The sequence below is a fragment of the Pocillopora verrucosa genome, chromosome 1 (assembly GCF_036669915.1).
Source record: "Pocillopora verrucosa isolate sample1 chromosome 1, ASM3666991v2, whole genome shotgun sequence".
In the NCBI taxonomy this organism is placed as follows: Eukaryota; Metazoa; Cnidaria; class Anthozoa; order Scleractinia; family Pocilloporidae; genus Pocillopora; species Pocillopora verrucosa.
The window spans coordinates 24,345,322-24,361,584 of NC_089312.1; the positions used below are offsets into that span (position 1 = coordinate 24,345,322).

General features: G+C 38.3%; 3 protein-coding genes across 3 annotated transcripts; 1 reads left to right on the forward strand and 2 right to left on the reverse strand.

The window, feature by feature from the left end:
- The first annotated feature begins 784 nt into the window (after positions 1-784).
- LOC131796839 (lamin-like protein) lies at positions 785-7,513 on the forward strand. The gene is made up of 4 exons (XM_066168784.1): positions 785-1,056; positions 2,870-4,881; positions 4,963-5,048; positions 5,310-7,513. Exon 2 carries the CDS (start codon positions 3,495-3,497, stop codon positions 4,431-4,433), a length of 939 nt encoding a protein of 312 aa, XP_066024881.1. The 5' UTR covers positions 785-1,056; positions 2,870-3,494; the 3' UTR covers positions 4,434-4,881; positions 4,963-5,048; positions 5,310-7,513.
- Positions 1,048-2,877, reverse strand: LOC131796840 (spindle assembly abnormal protein 6 homolog). Its single transcript, XM_059114444.2, has one exon. The coding sequence runs from the start codon at positions 1,924-1,926 to the stop codon at positions 1,441-1,443; it is 486 nt and encodes a 161-aa protein (XP_058970427.1). The 5' UTR covers positions 1,927-2,877; the 3' UTR covers positions 1,048-1,440.
- A 6,382-nt stretch (positions 7,514-13,895) lies between the features above and the next one.
- Positions 13,896-15,836, reverse strand: LOC131796792 (uncharacterized). The gene is made up of 2 exons (XM_059114394.2): positions 15,665-15,836; positions 13,896-15,562 (listed from the first exon to the last, which is right to left on the reverse strand). Exon 2 carries the CDS (start codon positions 15,141-15,143, stop codon positions 14,646-14,648), a length of 498 nt encoding a protein of 165 aa, XP_058970377.1. The 5' UTR covers positions 15,144-15,562; positions 15,665-15,836; the 3' UTR covers positions 13,896-14,645.
- Between the last annotated feature and the right edge of the window lie 427 nt (positions 15,837-16,263).

The window sequence follows — 16,263 nt, forward strand, 5'->3', positions numbered from 1 at the left end:
TTTTGAGAAAGATGCTCATTCTTGACTCATCCTTGACCTTGGCAACGATCGACATTTCGAGATTAAACAAATGATTCTGAGAAATGTCAGAGCTTTTGATCGTTTTGAGGGCAGAACATTCCTCGAAGTTTATAACAAACTTATGCGTCGGGTTTTTTTTTATTAAGTTTTAGGATCAGACAGTTGTATCTATTTACATCAGACCTTATTCCTGGGTAAAGTTCTACTAAATTTAATTAGATGAAGTGTTTGAAAACATTATGAGATATGATCAAACCTGAAGGGCAGAAATGGGCGTTTGGAGTCAGTATTCCTAGACAGCGGTTTAGGAAGAGAAAAGAGCATGTAATTGACACCGACCTGCAACACCAATATCGCATATAATTGAATTGTCTTTATTTACGTAATAGCTAAGATACGGTGATTGCTATTAAGTAACGCACTGTTTCATTTTGCATTAATATAGCGTAGTTGAATTGAACTACGATATAACTTGACAGTTATATGACTTCCTTCCGTTTGTTTGATGCCTGTTCATGGTTGCTATGGAATTTAATTGATCGGGAAGCCTGTCAATACATCTTTTTCTACAATGCGTAAAAATGTCAAACGCGGAATGGTCCTATCCCAGTCTTAACAATGTGAGCATCATTTTTTTCACAAAAGATTTTGGCCCTGGACGTCATTTATGTGTCAAAAAGGCAACCAACGATGGCATCGAAGCGTGAAATATGAGCAAATAACGTAATAAAATCAACAAATAACATCTCCGCGTTTACAAAGAATCAGCACGATTGAAAGTACGTGTGTTTGAAAACGTTTCTGTTTCAAAAGTTGACACCGTTTTTAACGACATATCATGCGTTTAATCACGTTCGTGGCGCTGTTTGCGAAGCAGTAATTCCATCTCTTAAGTTTCCTTTAGTATTAATCTATTGATACGCTCTCAACTCTGCCATTTGAAGCCGGATTCCTTTTGCTTTGTCACTATAGTGATGACTTAGCAATTTAAGAAGGGGAATGGTATTTCAACTGTAGTATACACAACTAAACCAGGTATGAAGTTGGATTCGTTAGCATTTGATCCTCCGTTACTCTCCTCTATTAATGAGATGAAGCTATGTCCTCTCCAACCACAACGATAATGTGCGCACATGAATATTTCTAAGTACTTGAGATTGTATCACTCTCCATCTGAACGGAATTGATTCTCACGCCTCCAACTACTCTTCTGTGATCATTGCGTATATAGCCATTTTTCCGCCTATAAACATGTACGTCAAAGTTTTAAGACTAACAAATATTGAATTTCGCTTCGATCTGGCAGATCCGCTGGAAACTGTCGAAGCCCCTTCTCATATGTCGGCATGGACCGCTTTGGATTAAAGCCCGATACCTTTTAGTCGATAGTAGGCGTATTATTATCACTTATCTCCAACTTCAACTCACAATTTGTGCGCTGCTTGTGGAACGCACAGTCCAGCTACTCATCATTGTCAATTTAGTTTTCAGTCCAGCGATTATCTTGTCTCGCTTCTCAAGCCGCTCTCTTAGGACTTGGTTCCTGTTTTGGACCTCAAGTTTCAGCTTAACATATTTCTCGATCTGCTCCCTGACTTGTGAGATGATGTCCTGCTTGACCCGAAGGCGATCCATCATTTCCTGCATAACACTGTCGCATCTTTGACTTATCTGCTCTTTTTCGTACCTTAGTTTCTCTGCCTGAAGTAAGAGAGTGTCCTGAAAGTCGTGAGAGTTCTTTATTTGACTGTTTTTCTTGGCGAGCTTTGCTTTCAATTCCTCAATTTCGTGATACGCCCTCGCAACTTCGTTCATAATGTCAATTTTACTCCTCTCGAGCGAGAGCAGTGCGTCATTATTGACTTGAATTGTTCTCTCTTGATGACAAATTGTTGCCCTTCTCATGATTATAAAGAGACGACAGAGCGCAATACTATTTTTCCTGATTGGAGAAAAGGACTTGATATATTTCCTTCGAAATACTTTCGAAACGTTCGTCTTCTTCTTCTTTATCAATATATTGTGCCTCGACGTTGTAATTTCGTAGATCTCGAACGACTGATTATAAAAATTCGCTCCCGCCACTGGGTTGCAGCTGCAATTACTTGTTAACAATCAAGTACCAAAATCTTCCTAATGGCATTGATCATTCGCTGAAAGAAAATTTGCGTAGTGCTTATTCCCCAGAGGAAAGTTCTTGTTTTTGTCTTTCAGTAGCTCTAAGACGCCATTGTAATTTTGTTACGTCAAATAGCACCAGAAAGTTGAAGAAACAATATAGTTGATGTGTTTGCTGAGTTTGCCTTCTCTGGCTGTGCAGAAAGATGTTCGAATCAATATGTGCAGCCTTATATACTTTAGCCCCGGTGCAATGAAAATGTTATCCGCTCTTGCAAATATAGCTTACCATTATTCCTAATGTTAATAATGTTTGCCCGCGTAGATTTCTTTTGTTTTTCGTTTGTCTCTCAGCATTGGAAAACAAAAGCGTCAGTTATTGGAAGTCAATTAACATTTGGTTGAAGTTTTAGCTTAATACACGCGAATAACAATTGCTGAGGGAATCATTGTTTGAGAAGATGGTAACGAGCTTTTAAGTTTTTGTACACGGCAGACTATAATTGTACAAAATTGACTGTAGGACAAACTACTTTATAACTTTTGTTCGACGAATGGATAGTAGCTCGTTTAGCCAGTATCTATTCTGCTGTGGTGATATCGTCATCTTAATAAATAATCGTTTACTGTTTAGTGGTAGTCCATGAGTATCCGTCTAAGCATGACGACTTATTTGCAATTGTGTTATCAGTCTGTCCACTGTTGATATGTTCATTGGGTCGTTTTGCAGGCCTTGTCGATATCACCAGAAGTTAAGCACATTATTGACCCCAACCAAACTGAAGTGCAGTGACATGTTAGACTTCCGCTCTAAAGACGCTGGAGCAGTAGACCTGTTAAACAAGACATTCGTCCATAAATGCTAATTACTGACATTTGTGCCTTGCCCTTAATAAAGCAGTGATAGTAATTAAGTCAAACGTGACATGCGTTTTGTTAACTCTACAACCCGGTGACGCATGATTTTGAGTTGGGTGACTTTTGAGTCTCGCCGATTTCCTCAGTAACACTCAGTGTTCATTACATATCATCATATCATCTGAGCTATCTCGTTAGCATCCGTCTAAGGTACTTACATGAAGTGAAATTGACGCCTTTGTTATGACACTTGACGTCTGCGTTAATTATATGCGACGTCGTGGTAACAAGTAAACATTATTTTTTCTCTGGCGTTGGTTAGGCAGAACTAAATTTAATTTGATTTCCTGCCCCTGTCACGAAAAGGGTCGAACAATAACGGTGTGCTGAGTCATAGGATTGAACATCACGATACATGTACTGACTTGAAGGCGACTTTCGACTCTTCAGCCAGGACAGACAACTTTTGAAAAGCCGTAAACTTGAAAAGATTAAATATGGCAGCGGATGGTTTAGTCGCTTCGCTGCCCTCAATTGATCCTGACAACGATTTCGATGGTAGCGAATTCTCGCCTGTAGACGAGAAAACTGAAAGTAAGACTTGCTTTGACCAAAGTCTGATCTGGGAAGTTGCGGTACACCAGGAGTTCCTTGAACCAGAGATTGTAAGAGCGAAGAGTGTTAGTCCACACCGCAAAGTCAAAGTTCCAAGTACATCAACACAGACCGGCAAAACCAGGCGGGGTGAAGATAAACATCTGAGTACAGAACACACTGAACTTCGGCAACAGAATATGAACAGATCTGGAGTACCAAACCGTATGTCTTTAAAAACTCCTTGTCGAGATTCAGGTAATTTGTCAAGGAACGGTGAATTCGAGCTTCCATCCATCCCAGTTCAATCAAAACGACAAAGGGCCCTGACTGAACCTTATCTGTTGTCTTCTTTGAATGAAGGAGTTGACTTCGTAGAAGGCGATGTGTTTCGTAAGAACCTGAGTTTAATGTATCGTCAAGGTAGAGAAGTGAGAAAACTGGAGTATGATAACACGGCATCGAGAAGAACTTTACAGGAAGCACACGACATGATAGGAGATCTCAAAGCCAAGATTGAAAAGAGAAATAAATTCATCAGAGAGAGGAACAAGAAAGAAGGAGACATCGCTCATGTTGTTGAAACTTTAAAACGGGAAAAGGACGAAAAGCTCTTAGAATACAAAACGATACAAAAACGAATGACTGAGGCACTGGCGCTCAAAGACAAAAATCTTGAAGATATTGAGGCAGAGAGGACACAGGCTGAGAGTCTTTATCAAAAACAGTTAAAAGACAACACTGAACTGATGAGAAAAATTGAAGCAAGGGAGAAACAAATCAAGCAACTGAAAGACAAGACAGAAAAAGCAAAAAAATGGAAAGATAACGCTAGAAGCTAACTTAATTACAGTGAATGAAACAGCTGCTCCAATCATTTGGGTGGTTAAGGTTTTCAATGATTTAAAGAGCAGTTCGAGACGGTCACCAGTTCATCAAATTGGAATTAGGGTTTTTTTTTTAAAGGAACAATCAAGTTCGAGTCAGCAATTTGCAATCCTTCGCATGGCCAGAAATCTGTGACAGTCAGCGGTTTGAAACGGGGGCTCGTGTATCGAAAAAAATTCCTACTACGCATGCGTTCTTGCATCAGATTACATACAGCAAATTATGGCGAGCGGCGTAAGGGATTCGAGCAAGAATAGCCGCGGTTTATTTCTTCAATTACACAATGTTTCTTCTGCGGACCTTCTTTGGGATGAAAAAAAAAGTAGAAAAAGGAAAGCTAATGTTTCTTCTGATTATTTTGCCGTGGAAAGGTTAATCTCGAGGAGGACATCACATGGAACGGTGAGTTCACAATTTGCCCTGGTCTACGATGTATGTCATTAATTTTCTTACATGCTAAAGTTTTATAATTAAAATCTTCAGGTTCAATATTTGGTGAAATGGAAGGGATACAGCGCGTTTCATAATAGTTGGGAAGATGAAGATAACTTGACTACCGATCTTATTAGGTATTTATTGTTGTATCATTTTTTCAAACTGTACTTAAATTACCATTACAATTGAACATGCTGAAATACGGAATTAGCAAGAGAGATGCACTCGTATAAGCTCATTCATAGAAAGGTTTATACTTAACTAATTTTTTTCACCAATAATACACGCAGTGATTGCTGCTTTTCTTTTTCTTCTGCCTTTGCATTGCTTTGAGTATTACTTGTTCATAGACAACCCCTCTTACAATGTTTCCATTTTCATTATTTTTCTTACAGAACTTATGACAAGCCAATTGTTGATAAAGAGAGGCTAACTCGAAACGTTGATAATCTGAGATTATCAGTCCTCTTTAAATTAAGAAGCAAATCAAGGTCTAATGCTATTTTGGACTTTGATCATGATTGTTTTCGTTTTTTGTTTTATGGTAAAGGAAGGGAGGGAAGGGAGAAGGGGTATACTTTGTTAGATAAGGATGATTTAAAAAAATGTGATTTACCAGAAAACTGGGATAGGGTTATTGATTGTAATGGGGATGGGGTAAGGGTTAAATATCCATTTAAAATTAGATTGTTTTTAGCAAAATCACCAAAAACATATTCTATTATAAATGGGAAAATTCAAGAAGATCAGAGAATGTTAATTGAGAAACTATCAATTGATTTCAGTCGCCAACCTGTAACTATTCAATCATAGATATTATAAACAGAAAGTGAAATTGAAATTAACTGTAATGGCTTTAGGGACTGTAAGGGGTTCCACCTGAACGCAAAAGCTGATAAGAATATGACCAACAAGTGAGTTGAATGTACAAAATATACATGGCCCCTATCTAATAACCCTAGGCTTAATCCGCAGTATGAATTTGCTTGAAATTGCTTTTATTTACAAAGTTAATTATAATTTTGTTGAGTTGATGTGTTTTCACTGCACTCTTTGCTTGTCATGTAGCTTTTCATGTGAGTTTGTTTATATAATTTTGAATGTGTAAGGGAGTCCCCCCTTAGAGTAACTAAAGCCATTTCATGCTCCCAGAATACTAAATATTCCATATTTTCTCATTGACAAATTTCCTCCAGTTGTTTAATTAGTTCAGCCTTGGTTTTGTTGCTGAATCCTCTTGCATTTCTCTTCTTTAATTCTTCTTTCAATTGCTTCACTGTCATATGAGAACAGCTAGTGTCAGTGGTAGTGGACTCAGGGAGGGGATGTTCATTTTGAGCTTCAATAGATTGCTGGAGAGGATCTTGACTTAAATTTACTCGTGCCTTTTTTCGGTTTTCTTTAATTTCAACATCCCAGTAGCTCTCCTTGCGCTTCATGTAATTGCGTACTTCCCGCTCGTGTTCTTTAAGCTCCCACTGACGTTGCTCTTGTCGCAGAACATCTCCTGCAGAATCCCACTTGTTGGACTTTCTCAGAATTATTGCACGTGCTACATCATTGTTCTTTTCAACTCCTTGCCCTGTAAATATTTTGACTGAGTGGTGGAGCTCAAAGAACTTGGGAATGTGTGCTACCATAATGTGCATGTATGGGGTAACTCTGGCTTTCTCATACCCTTCTCTTTTGCCATTTAGACTGACAAAAAGAGAAATCCACTCTTTGGCTTTCATGAAAAATTCTGTGGGGTCTTTCTCAGGGTTCCAGTCATTGACAACTTTGTAAATTTCTGCAAACTCTGTCCAGACTGCAACCACAGTTGATGCTGTTTCTGGGTGGAGAATGCTATGTAGCTTACTGGGAAGGTCAGCTAAAAGGATCTTTTTGTCTTTTCCAAGGAGACTTGTCCAGTCATGTTTCCCGCTACCTTTCCCATCTGCATTTCTTAGTTCCCACACATCAAAAGAAACACCACAAGATTTGATTACCCTAATAAGGCTTTTTAGGTGTAATCCTGTTGCTGCCCCCTTTTTATGGTCTAAGTCATCATCTTTATCCCAGTCAAGGCACTCCTGCACTAGATTTCCAATCAAAATATCTGTGATTCTCAGCATTAAGTGCAGCTCGTCTACCACTATACGATCCAGTGGTATATTTAGTATAGGTTGTTTATCACAACAGTAATTATCTCTGGATTTTTTAGACATTTCAAACATTTCTTTCAGTGTTCTTGCTAAGGGGGGAGTGTTATAACTTGTATAGTCATTGTTGATTCTCCAGCGATCATTTTTGTGTGTTTTACACCAGGCACAAGCATAATTAGATGTTGCCCCCTTCAGTCCAAGCATCAGTAAAATAAATTTATAATCACCACCAAGATATAATTCAGTTTGAATCTCTTGGCCATCCACATTCATTTTACCTTTGGCAGTCAAGTCATTTACCTCATTGAATAAACTCTGGAATGACTCTTTTATTGTGTGGTAACTCTCGGTTCCATTGACTATGCCAAGAGTTCTGTTTCCTTTTGCAGACATTACGGACTCCTCTGTTTGCAGAATGGAAAATGAAAGTAAAATAAAATTTGAATTTCTTGTCATTCTGGCACCATCACCATTGATTTTGATTTTTATTTTATCATTGATGGGGTCAAAGTCACTGTTTTGCTTCAGGAAATCAGAGATATGTATTTTAAACACTGTTTCAGCGGAAGTTACTTTGGCCCCTTCAAACTTAGCATTTAGAGGTTCAATTTTGCTCATTTTGTTCAGTTGATCACGGCATTGTTTGACCAAGTAGGACCTTGGTAGACTATCAGTGATCATGGAAATTTCATGGTAAAATGAATCCCCCACACAAAATTTGTCCAGTAAGAAAAGGATTTTTTCAACATTCTCTTTTTCATGTGTGGACAAGGTACTATACTTTCTTTCTCCTGCTTGAGTGGGTAAATCTTGACAGTTGGGTTTACTTGTTATGTTGTGAACCACATCACTGTCTGATTCTTTGACAGTTAACCCAACTAGTTCAACACCAAAGGAAGAGCAGAACCAGAGAGCAGCTTCGGCTCGTGAAATAAAAGTTTTCAAGGTCCTGAACTTATTTTTCATAGTTGAAAGAGGTTTTCCCTGGTATGAACTAACTCCCACAGAATTTTCCAATGATGCAATATAATCTTCAAGCTCTTTGTTTGTCTTCTGCAAAACTTGGGTTTCATTTTCCTTTTGGTTCACTGCCAGCACCATTTCCTCATAGATTCTTTCCTTCTCCAACTCTAAATCTTCATAGGCCTTTTTCCAATCTTGTAGCTCATTTTGTATGTTTTCAATTTCTTGATAGAGTTCATGTACAGGTTTTGTTTGACCCTCCATAACATGAAACTTTCGGACTCGATTATCCAACTCTTTTCTTGCCCTGCCCTTAGTTTTTTTGTAATCTAATGAAATTTTATAAGCAATATTTAACAAAGCTTCATCGATTCCATCTCGTATATTTTCATCATCGCTAAAGGCAAAGCATTGCCCGAATGTGCACTTTTCCACCAAATCTATGTAGCTGAACCTTTTTGCCGTGGGTGAATTTTCTGCTGCGCTTGTAGAAGGAGAATTTGCCTCTATCTCTTCACATCCGCTTGACAAATCTTGACCGGAAGTGTCACGCGACAGAACGTTTCGTTCTTGAACAGTTTTATGCCATTCTCTAAAAAGAGGATAAGGAATTTCCAAAGTAAAAAGCACTCTTTTCTCTTTTTCCCTCGCCTCATATCTTAATTCCGGTTGAGTGAATTTGATTGCATCCTTAAAACGCGAGCAACATTGACTAAATTCGTCGCTCATTTTACTTGCAAATTTTCGGATATTGTGTAACGCCATTGCACAATTTATTAAAGGCACGGTTACATAGGTCAAGTAAAGCATTTTGGGATTCAAGATGGAGGACGAAGGGGCTAGAAACTACGGTTGACGGTCGACTAAAAACATGGCGTTTTCCCGAAATTTTTCTTGGGTTTTAAAAATGGCGTCACATTGAGAACTATTTAGCAGTATTTGGGCCGTTTTTCCACCAAGTTTGGAACCGATTTAGTGGCTTCAATGGCTCCTATTTTTGCACTATAAATGAAGTTTAGCATGTGAACAAACCAGTTCGATCTGGAAGAACATTCCTGTGAACCCGTGAAGTGGGTTGATTTTCGACAATTTATGCTACCTTCGGACAGTTATTAAGGAAATGTATGGCGGAGTGCGAGGATTTCTACGTCCAACAAAAATTGCTTCGGGAACCGCTTTAACACATGCAAATGCACACAGAGCACGCAGCGAAAGGTTGTACATATAATCCACTTTATTTTGCGATCTGGAAGAACTTGTCTCCTCTGGCGGTTGTAACACAGGAGCAATTATTAAAAGAAGGTTAGCTGAAAGCGCACTGTTTTCCTTGTAGTGATTTTGCGACTCGTTTGTAACCTAAGACCGAGTTCGACATCGATGCGCATGCGTGGCGGCCATGCTGTCACGGATTTCTGGCCATGTAATTCTCTCCAAACTAAGCCATCCTTGTTCCTTCTCGGTGAATGATTTCTTCTGTTATATTCCTATCTTACTGAACTGATATTTTAGTGGTCTCGGCCATCATGTTGGAGGGTATAGGTAGCTCTGAACGTTGCAAAGAATGACTGAAAATATTGTGACACTGGTTCCTAATAATCGATGATTTATGCATAACTGTTCCGCAAAATAACAAATGGTAAGCAACCAAGTAAGAATGTGTTTCGTGAAGTTATGATTGCATCTGTAATGTGATTTTGTCACTTAGGATAGATCTAACTGTGAGCTGGTACCATCACACCAAAGTTGCTCATGTTAAGCAACCCAACACCTCAAACAATTGGAAAGAGATCCTCTTCTCCTTCGCCAGCACAATGAACGTGATCTCATTCCAATTAGGTTATTCACAGCCTCTATTCCTCTTCACTTCTAACTAACTGAACGCGATGTGAGATTCCAATAAGGGTAGAGCCCTGTTGATAAATTCATCAGTTGGGGGCCTGAGACAAGGCGTGGGGTAGGGTTAGGGTTTTAGGGTTAGAGCATGCACTCGCTCAGATAGACGATAGACCGATAGAAATGATAGATCTTGGGTCCATTGGGCCCAGGTCTATCGTTTAGCCGGAAGAAGAGGCTGTGGATATCGTGGTACCCTTGTGAGATAATTTTCTGATGACAAATTGATGATAGGTGAAAGCCCCTGAATGGACATCAGGGAGCCAATGGTAGTGACATTAGGCCTTGACTCGCGAAGGAAGGCGAGATAGCCGGCATCGAGAAAGCAGCAACGTATAGGCCACGTTAGGCCTCGTTGATTTAGCATAACAAACATAAAATGCCTCTGTGCACCAACTATCCTGGATAGTAGAAGTTTGGCAATGTGACCGTAAGCTATCTGACAGGCGCAGAAAGAAGATACGTTTACTTCTTTCTAGTGGCACGGTTCCTCATGAGATCCTGTTCATTAACAACCCCAAACAAAGTTTGTAAAATTTAATTAACAAAAGGTTTTTTTAGGCTTTGAGCTTATCTGAGGAATGTATATTCTAACAGTTTCTGTCGAGGCCCGTTTTAGCTCGACTGCTTCAGTAAAAGTTGTTTCCGTGCCTCTTATTAAAACGAAACCCCAGAGAGGATACAGTGAAAATGCCGCATTCTGAATCTAATGATTACCTCTTGTTTCAACTGATACCAAATACATATATTGTATGGGCTCAAGTCTCAACTTGAGCTGTTAGCTGTCATGGCTCTCTAAAACCATGGCGACACGGGAACAGGAATTCTGGGAATTCTGCTTTGGGTCGGTACGTAGGTAAAATGGAATCGTGACACTCACTTCCGTACACCCCTCCCCCTCCTCTTTTACTCTGTCTTGCCTTGTTAGCCACTTCATTGTATCGTAGCTCTTCTCGCTTGAAAATTTTTTATCAAATTCCTCTTACTAACCGTTTTTTCTGCTCATATTTATGGCCCAGGTGTAGAGCTCATGGGCCATAATTACATAATTCTATACAAAGGAATATAATATGTATTAATACGAATTAAAGACTAAAAAGATTATTGCGCGCCGGTCCGGTAGCGCTCCCTAGGAATAGCTAACGTTTGCCTGCCAAGAGACTTAAAATTACTACAAGGTCTAAAATTTGCTGACAAAGAATTGAAAAGGGCTGACGCGCTATCCTGGAAAGTGTCAGAGGCCATTGCCTACGTTCTTTCATAGGCAACCAGCCTAATTTGAGAATAGTGTCAATACTGTTTACACAGTGTCCGCAGACAAAACTGGCTGCAGCAATCTGAATGCGCTGTATATCCTTTATAAAAGACAGTCAGTAATTGGACAAAATATTATATCATTAAAGGCAAGGCGGGAAATAACTAAACTTTAAACTAATTTTTTTCTAAGATGAAAGTTAGTAAAGTTCTTGATTGGATTCCGGATAGAGGGGGGAGGTTTCGATTCCTTTAACTTTTAAGTTTGGTGGGCCGTACAGTGAAATACGGCCTGCTACTGATAAACATAATCATCAAAATTTACTTATATATTGGTTTAGTATACAGAAAGTAGTTCATCTACACGCATTAAAACTGCATCAAAGATTTAATTTGAGTGCGTCAAAAGTATTACATAAAATTTTTTTTGTATTTTTATTGTTATTGTACTTGACAAACAATAACAATACGCTTTCGTGGGCTAGAGAGATAAAAGCTTTTAGTCAAAAAATCTCTCTAAATTTTGTTCGATGAAGACATACAATGCAAAAATGTACTAAAAGTTTAAAGGACACGAGTGAAACCAACACCTTCTAGCAAAAGGATAGTTGATGATAATTATATTTTTAAAAAAAAATTGGAAATATTTGGACGTCAGTTTATCGAAGAGGAAAGAAAAATCAATGGACATTTTGGTTATTTCAGGTTCCAAAGTAAATAACGAGAAGGCCAGCAGGATTGGAATATTAACTGTTTTATTATTGCAATTAAATGACGATAGTTGTTCTTAATGATGAAAACAACCAGCGAGAGAAACGGTCAGAATGTTTGCCGACAAAACGTTTAAATAGAAAGGAGTCGTCTGAATGAATTATACGGAAATAAAATTCAATCAGAATTGAAAAAAAAAAAATTTAAAGCAGTTTTAAAAATTATTTTTCAAGTGATGTCAAATAAACATTTGAACTTTTTATTACTTGTTCATTACATATCTTGTGTAAAAAGGATTGACGACTTTGGCCGCGCGAAAACGTTCAAGAAAATTTTTTGTTTAAGCTTTATCCTCTATTCTCCAATACAAGGTTTCCAACGAATATCTTGAGGAAAAGAGCTCAAAACATGAAGTATGATATTCACGAGTAAAATATCTGGCACAACTACATTTATTGAAGCAAAAACTTATGTTAGAAGTTGACTGTGTCAAAGAAGCTAACCTCTCTCAAAAGTATACTTTCCTTTTTCTAAGGAGACCGCCGAGCAAGATTATTGTAAACTATGACCAACATTGTTCTCGTCTTAAAATAACAAACAGCTTTAGAACTGGTGCCGTTTGTCCCTAAATTTATTTGCAATATACCATCAAACCAATCGCGAACCAAAACAATTAAAAACACATTTTTTGATCATCTGTCGCTGTTTTCTTTTCCTTTTTACTGAGCCGATAAATTAACTTGACCGTTCACGTTTCTTTTATGTTTCATATTCTTTTCCCAAAAGAGAATAAAATAATTCAAGACACGTTAATTAAGACTTTGCTATCAACATTCTAGCCGGTGGCAAGTAACCGTAGGTTATCGGTTTAAATTCTCGTTTGCTCTCCTCAAAGTGCGCCGATATCAGGAGAGACGATTATCAACACACATGCAGGTACATGAATACTGCTTTGTTTCTCGAACACAAAAGTTTCTTGAATGTGATCTTAGTTGAGAGATCTAACTTCGGTTTAATAATATGGTAATCACGACTTTTAAAAGACCGAAAACAAAAACCTCTATTTAGGGGAGCCATTAGCATGAATTTATGATCATGAGGTCGCCTTTGTGTCATCAAAGAGAAGCTGGACAAACATCAATTGAAGAATCAGCTGGCCATTGTCTTGAGTCATACGTGCAGGCCAAGAAATTTTGCGATCAAAATTCAAGCCTTAAGCGCACGTCCTTCGCCGTTCCTTCTTTCAACAATAACGAAAAAAAAATTTTGAGTAAAGTTCTCAAATCTTGGCAGAGAAGTCTCCGTCTTATTTCAAACGGTTGCAATAGACAATTCTCTCTGCTTTCTTGAGCTATAGCACACTGAGAGAAAATCATCGCTATGAGTAAACTTATGTTATTTCTATCAACGACACTTTTTAGGGCTGTGACGTATTCTTAACATCAGCCAAGAAATAACAGATAAAATAACAATAAACCGCATGGAAAAACTGGCCCTTTCATTATTTTCATTTCCTCCAGCCGTAACAAAAAAAAAATGATAATAAAAAATCAACGGCTTAGCATAGTTGCTTTCAATATGTAAAGAAACCGCCCACAAAAAAAAATTCAAATTGAAGTTTAGAAATTAAAATTTAATAAAAAGTAGAAATGAATCAGGTCTTTAAACTCGAAACGAAACCGTTTATTTGGTTTTTTTTTCAGGCGATAGTGGAAAGGTGTTGAGAAGTGTTTACCGAGAAAGGTTATTATCATACGTTCATTACAGTTTAAATTTGTCAAGGTTTGAAATAAAAAATTGGATAAGAAAACTTACAACAGAAAAGGAATCAGTTCATTCTCTCTTAATTGAGAAATAGTACAAACTTCAGGACACAATTGGTAGTATCTCAGGTCAACCGAGCGAAAACATTGAATGCGCTTTTTTGGGAAGTTAAAACAAAACAAGAAGGTGCTTTAACTAAAAATACTCTTTCACAAACCAAGTGGAACACTGGCTAGAACATGTTTGATATCATTGTGGTAAAAGTCAAAATTTAATTTCACCAAGTTCTTTAACTAAAGTTTAAAACTTCAGCACATCTCTTCCCTGCTCTCCTTCAGTGCATCCCTTAAATACAGCGCGTGAATATCACTTATACAGGTGGCAATCATAGAGGAATATTAATGACTTTACAGGAAAGTGGTATCTTAAAATAGATCTTTATCGTCGCGCGCGTTAAAGGGTAATGGCGTACGATTTAAAAGATTTAAGCAACACGCGACACTCGTATCGCAAAACAACGGCGCGCGTCGAAAAGGTAAACGGGATGCGCGAAAGACTAAATTGTACATTCAATATGCCTTTTTTGCTCGCTTAGAAGTCAGCTTAAGTCGCGTAGTTTGTATACTTAATTACTAAACGCTTGAAATATGCAAGGACAAGGTGGTACAAGCAAAATTACAATGACAAGATTTTTAAAAGTCAAATAATTTTAGAAATTCGGTGTGATATTTAAAACTTAAGGGGGTCAGTCGACTATAAGAAAAACAACAAAAGAAAAAAAAATTTCGTTCGCGTTTACCAATGACAAGGAAATAAAATAAACAGATTTCAAGGTAAATTTACTTTTTTCCAATGTTGTGTGTTTTTATCCTAACCCAATCTGGTTGACCCTTGGCAAGTTTTTCGCCGAATCGTCTCAATTCTTGTTCTACGATGAGCGTTGCTAAATGCCCTGAAATTAACCACAGTAAGCTTTGTGAATATTCATGTCACACCGCTGTTTCAGTAAAACTCGTAGGACAAAACACTAAGAAGCTTCTCTGGCGTGTCAATAAGATGAGCGGGACAGATAGGATTTTGTAATTCCAAAAACGTCGCAAACTCCGAGAACGAGTCTAAAACGTCCCACTCAACGGTTAAGTTCATATGGCAAGTCGCTATGGACTGTTGAGTCATCAAACTGCCTAATGGTGATCGGTTTGAAACGGCCTCCAGACTGTACCCACAATTGCCACTGTTTTGTAAGATTTCGCTTTTTAGTTCTGTAGGTTGCGCAATTCCATCTTGTCGAGATTTTTTAGTGTTCTCTTTTTCATGTTTTCTGCGGATCTTAACATTAACTTTTGATGTTTTATGACTGGGATTTCCTTGCGGAGATTGTTTCAACTCATGTTGCGTCTCTGGCATTGTTTGCTCCCAAGTCTGTGCCCCACTTTCTGTACAAGGTTTGGGGAAGTCAATGTGATGAAGTCTTGTAGTGTTTCCAAATCGAAGAGCCATGCGATCCAAGTTGTGCTTTAAATTTCCGGTTATCAGCAAAAAACTCAAAATGAGTACTTTGTAGAAGTGTTCTAATCTTTTTGCTTGATCTGATACGGTTATCGCACAGTTCCCTTTCGCCGCTCTTTACAAAACGTGCTTTACAAAATAAGTTCTAAAGTTAGGCCACAAAACATTCAAGGCCAAATGTTTACGACTGGGCGACAAGATCGACACTTAAAAAAGGTATGAAGTCACCAGTTCTTGACTTGCGGTCGAGTTCCCCGGGAATTTCCTCTGACGGATCGCTCAACCCAGAACTGTGGCGTAGTTCGTTGTTTCTCTTCTACAAATCCGTTCGCGTGTGTCGTATCGGGCATAGCTAGCACGTTGTTATCGTTGACTTCCATGAGAAAGAGTAACCGCGAAACATATGGTACCTGTTTGAAACACAACAAGGAAAGTCGAATCGAGTCATTAGTCAAACATCTGCTTGAAGAGACAGTGTTATTGGCTAGCGATTTCTATTGTTTGGAACTCACTTTCTTGCCGTCTTTGTCTAATGCTTGCTAACCGAGTATCAGAAATAAATTAGCTTCTTAAGGACTGTGTAAATGGCGATTTACGCAGTGTTGATCATTTCTTTTGAATGTATTGACTGCAAGCTTCGGGAGCATGACTCGTGGTACAGAGAGAAAGAGAGTCAGCTACTCTAAGACACTCAGGTTGCCCACGTTTTTGCATGCGAAATTATTAACGTCTGTTTGTTTTTCATGATTGTAACTCATTTATTATTCACACAAATTAACCATCACATGGAGAAATTTTCAATTCAGTTTAGCAGCGCTAAATGGAAGAACACTAGAGAGTGCTTGTGATTGTCAGTAACCGCACTGACAATGGCCAAACAGTTATGAAGCGGAGAGATTTAAGCATATGCTCTTCAGCGGGTGCAGAGGTAACCCCGGCCCTTTTCTTCTAGAGCTAGTGACTCATTAGTTGTGTGACAAAGTATATATTTTTTTTCTCTTGTGAATTTTCCCTGAAAAAGAATAACTGGTTATTGTGTGGATTCACCTGCTTTAAATGTTTTCTTGTTGTGACGAATTTACTGAATAAACACTCGCTAACTGTCGTTTAT

Bases quoted from the DNA above. Each gene is read 5' to 3' on its own strand.
- LOC131796839 (XM_066168784.1), top strand. From the start codon at position 3,495: ATGGCAGCGGATGGTTTAGTCGCTTCGCTGCCCTCAATTGATCCTGAC.
- LOC131796792 (XM_059114394.2), bottom strand. From the start codon at position 15,143: ATGGCTCTTCGATTTGGAAACACTACAAGACTTCATCACATTGACTTC.
- LOC131796840 (XM_059114444.2), bottom strand. From the start codon at position 1,926: ATGAGAAGGGCAACAATTTGTCATCAAGAGAGAACAATTCAAGTCAAT.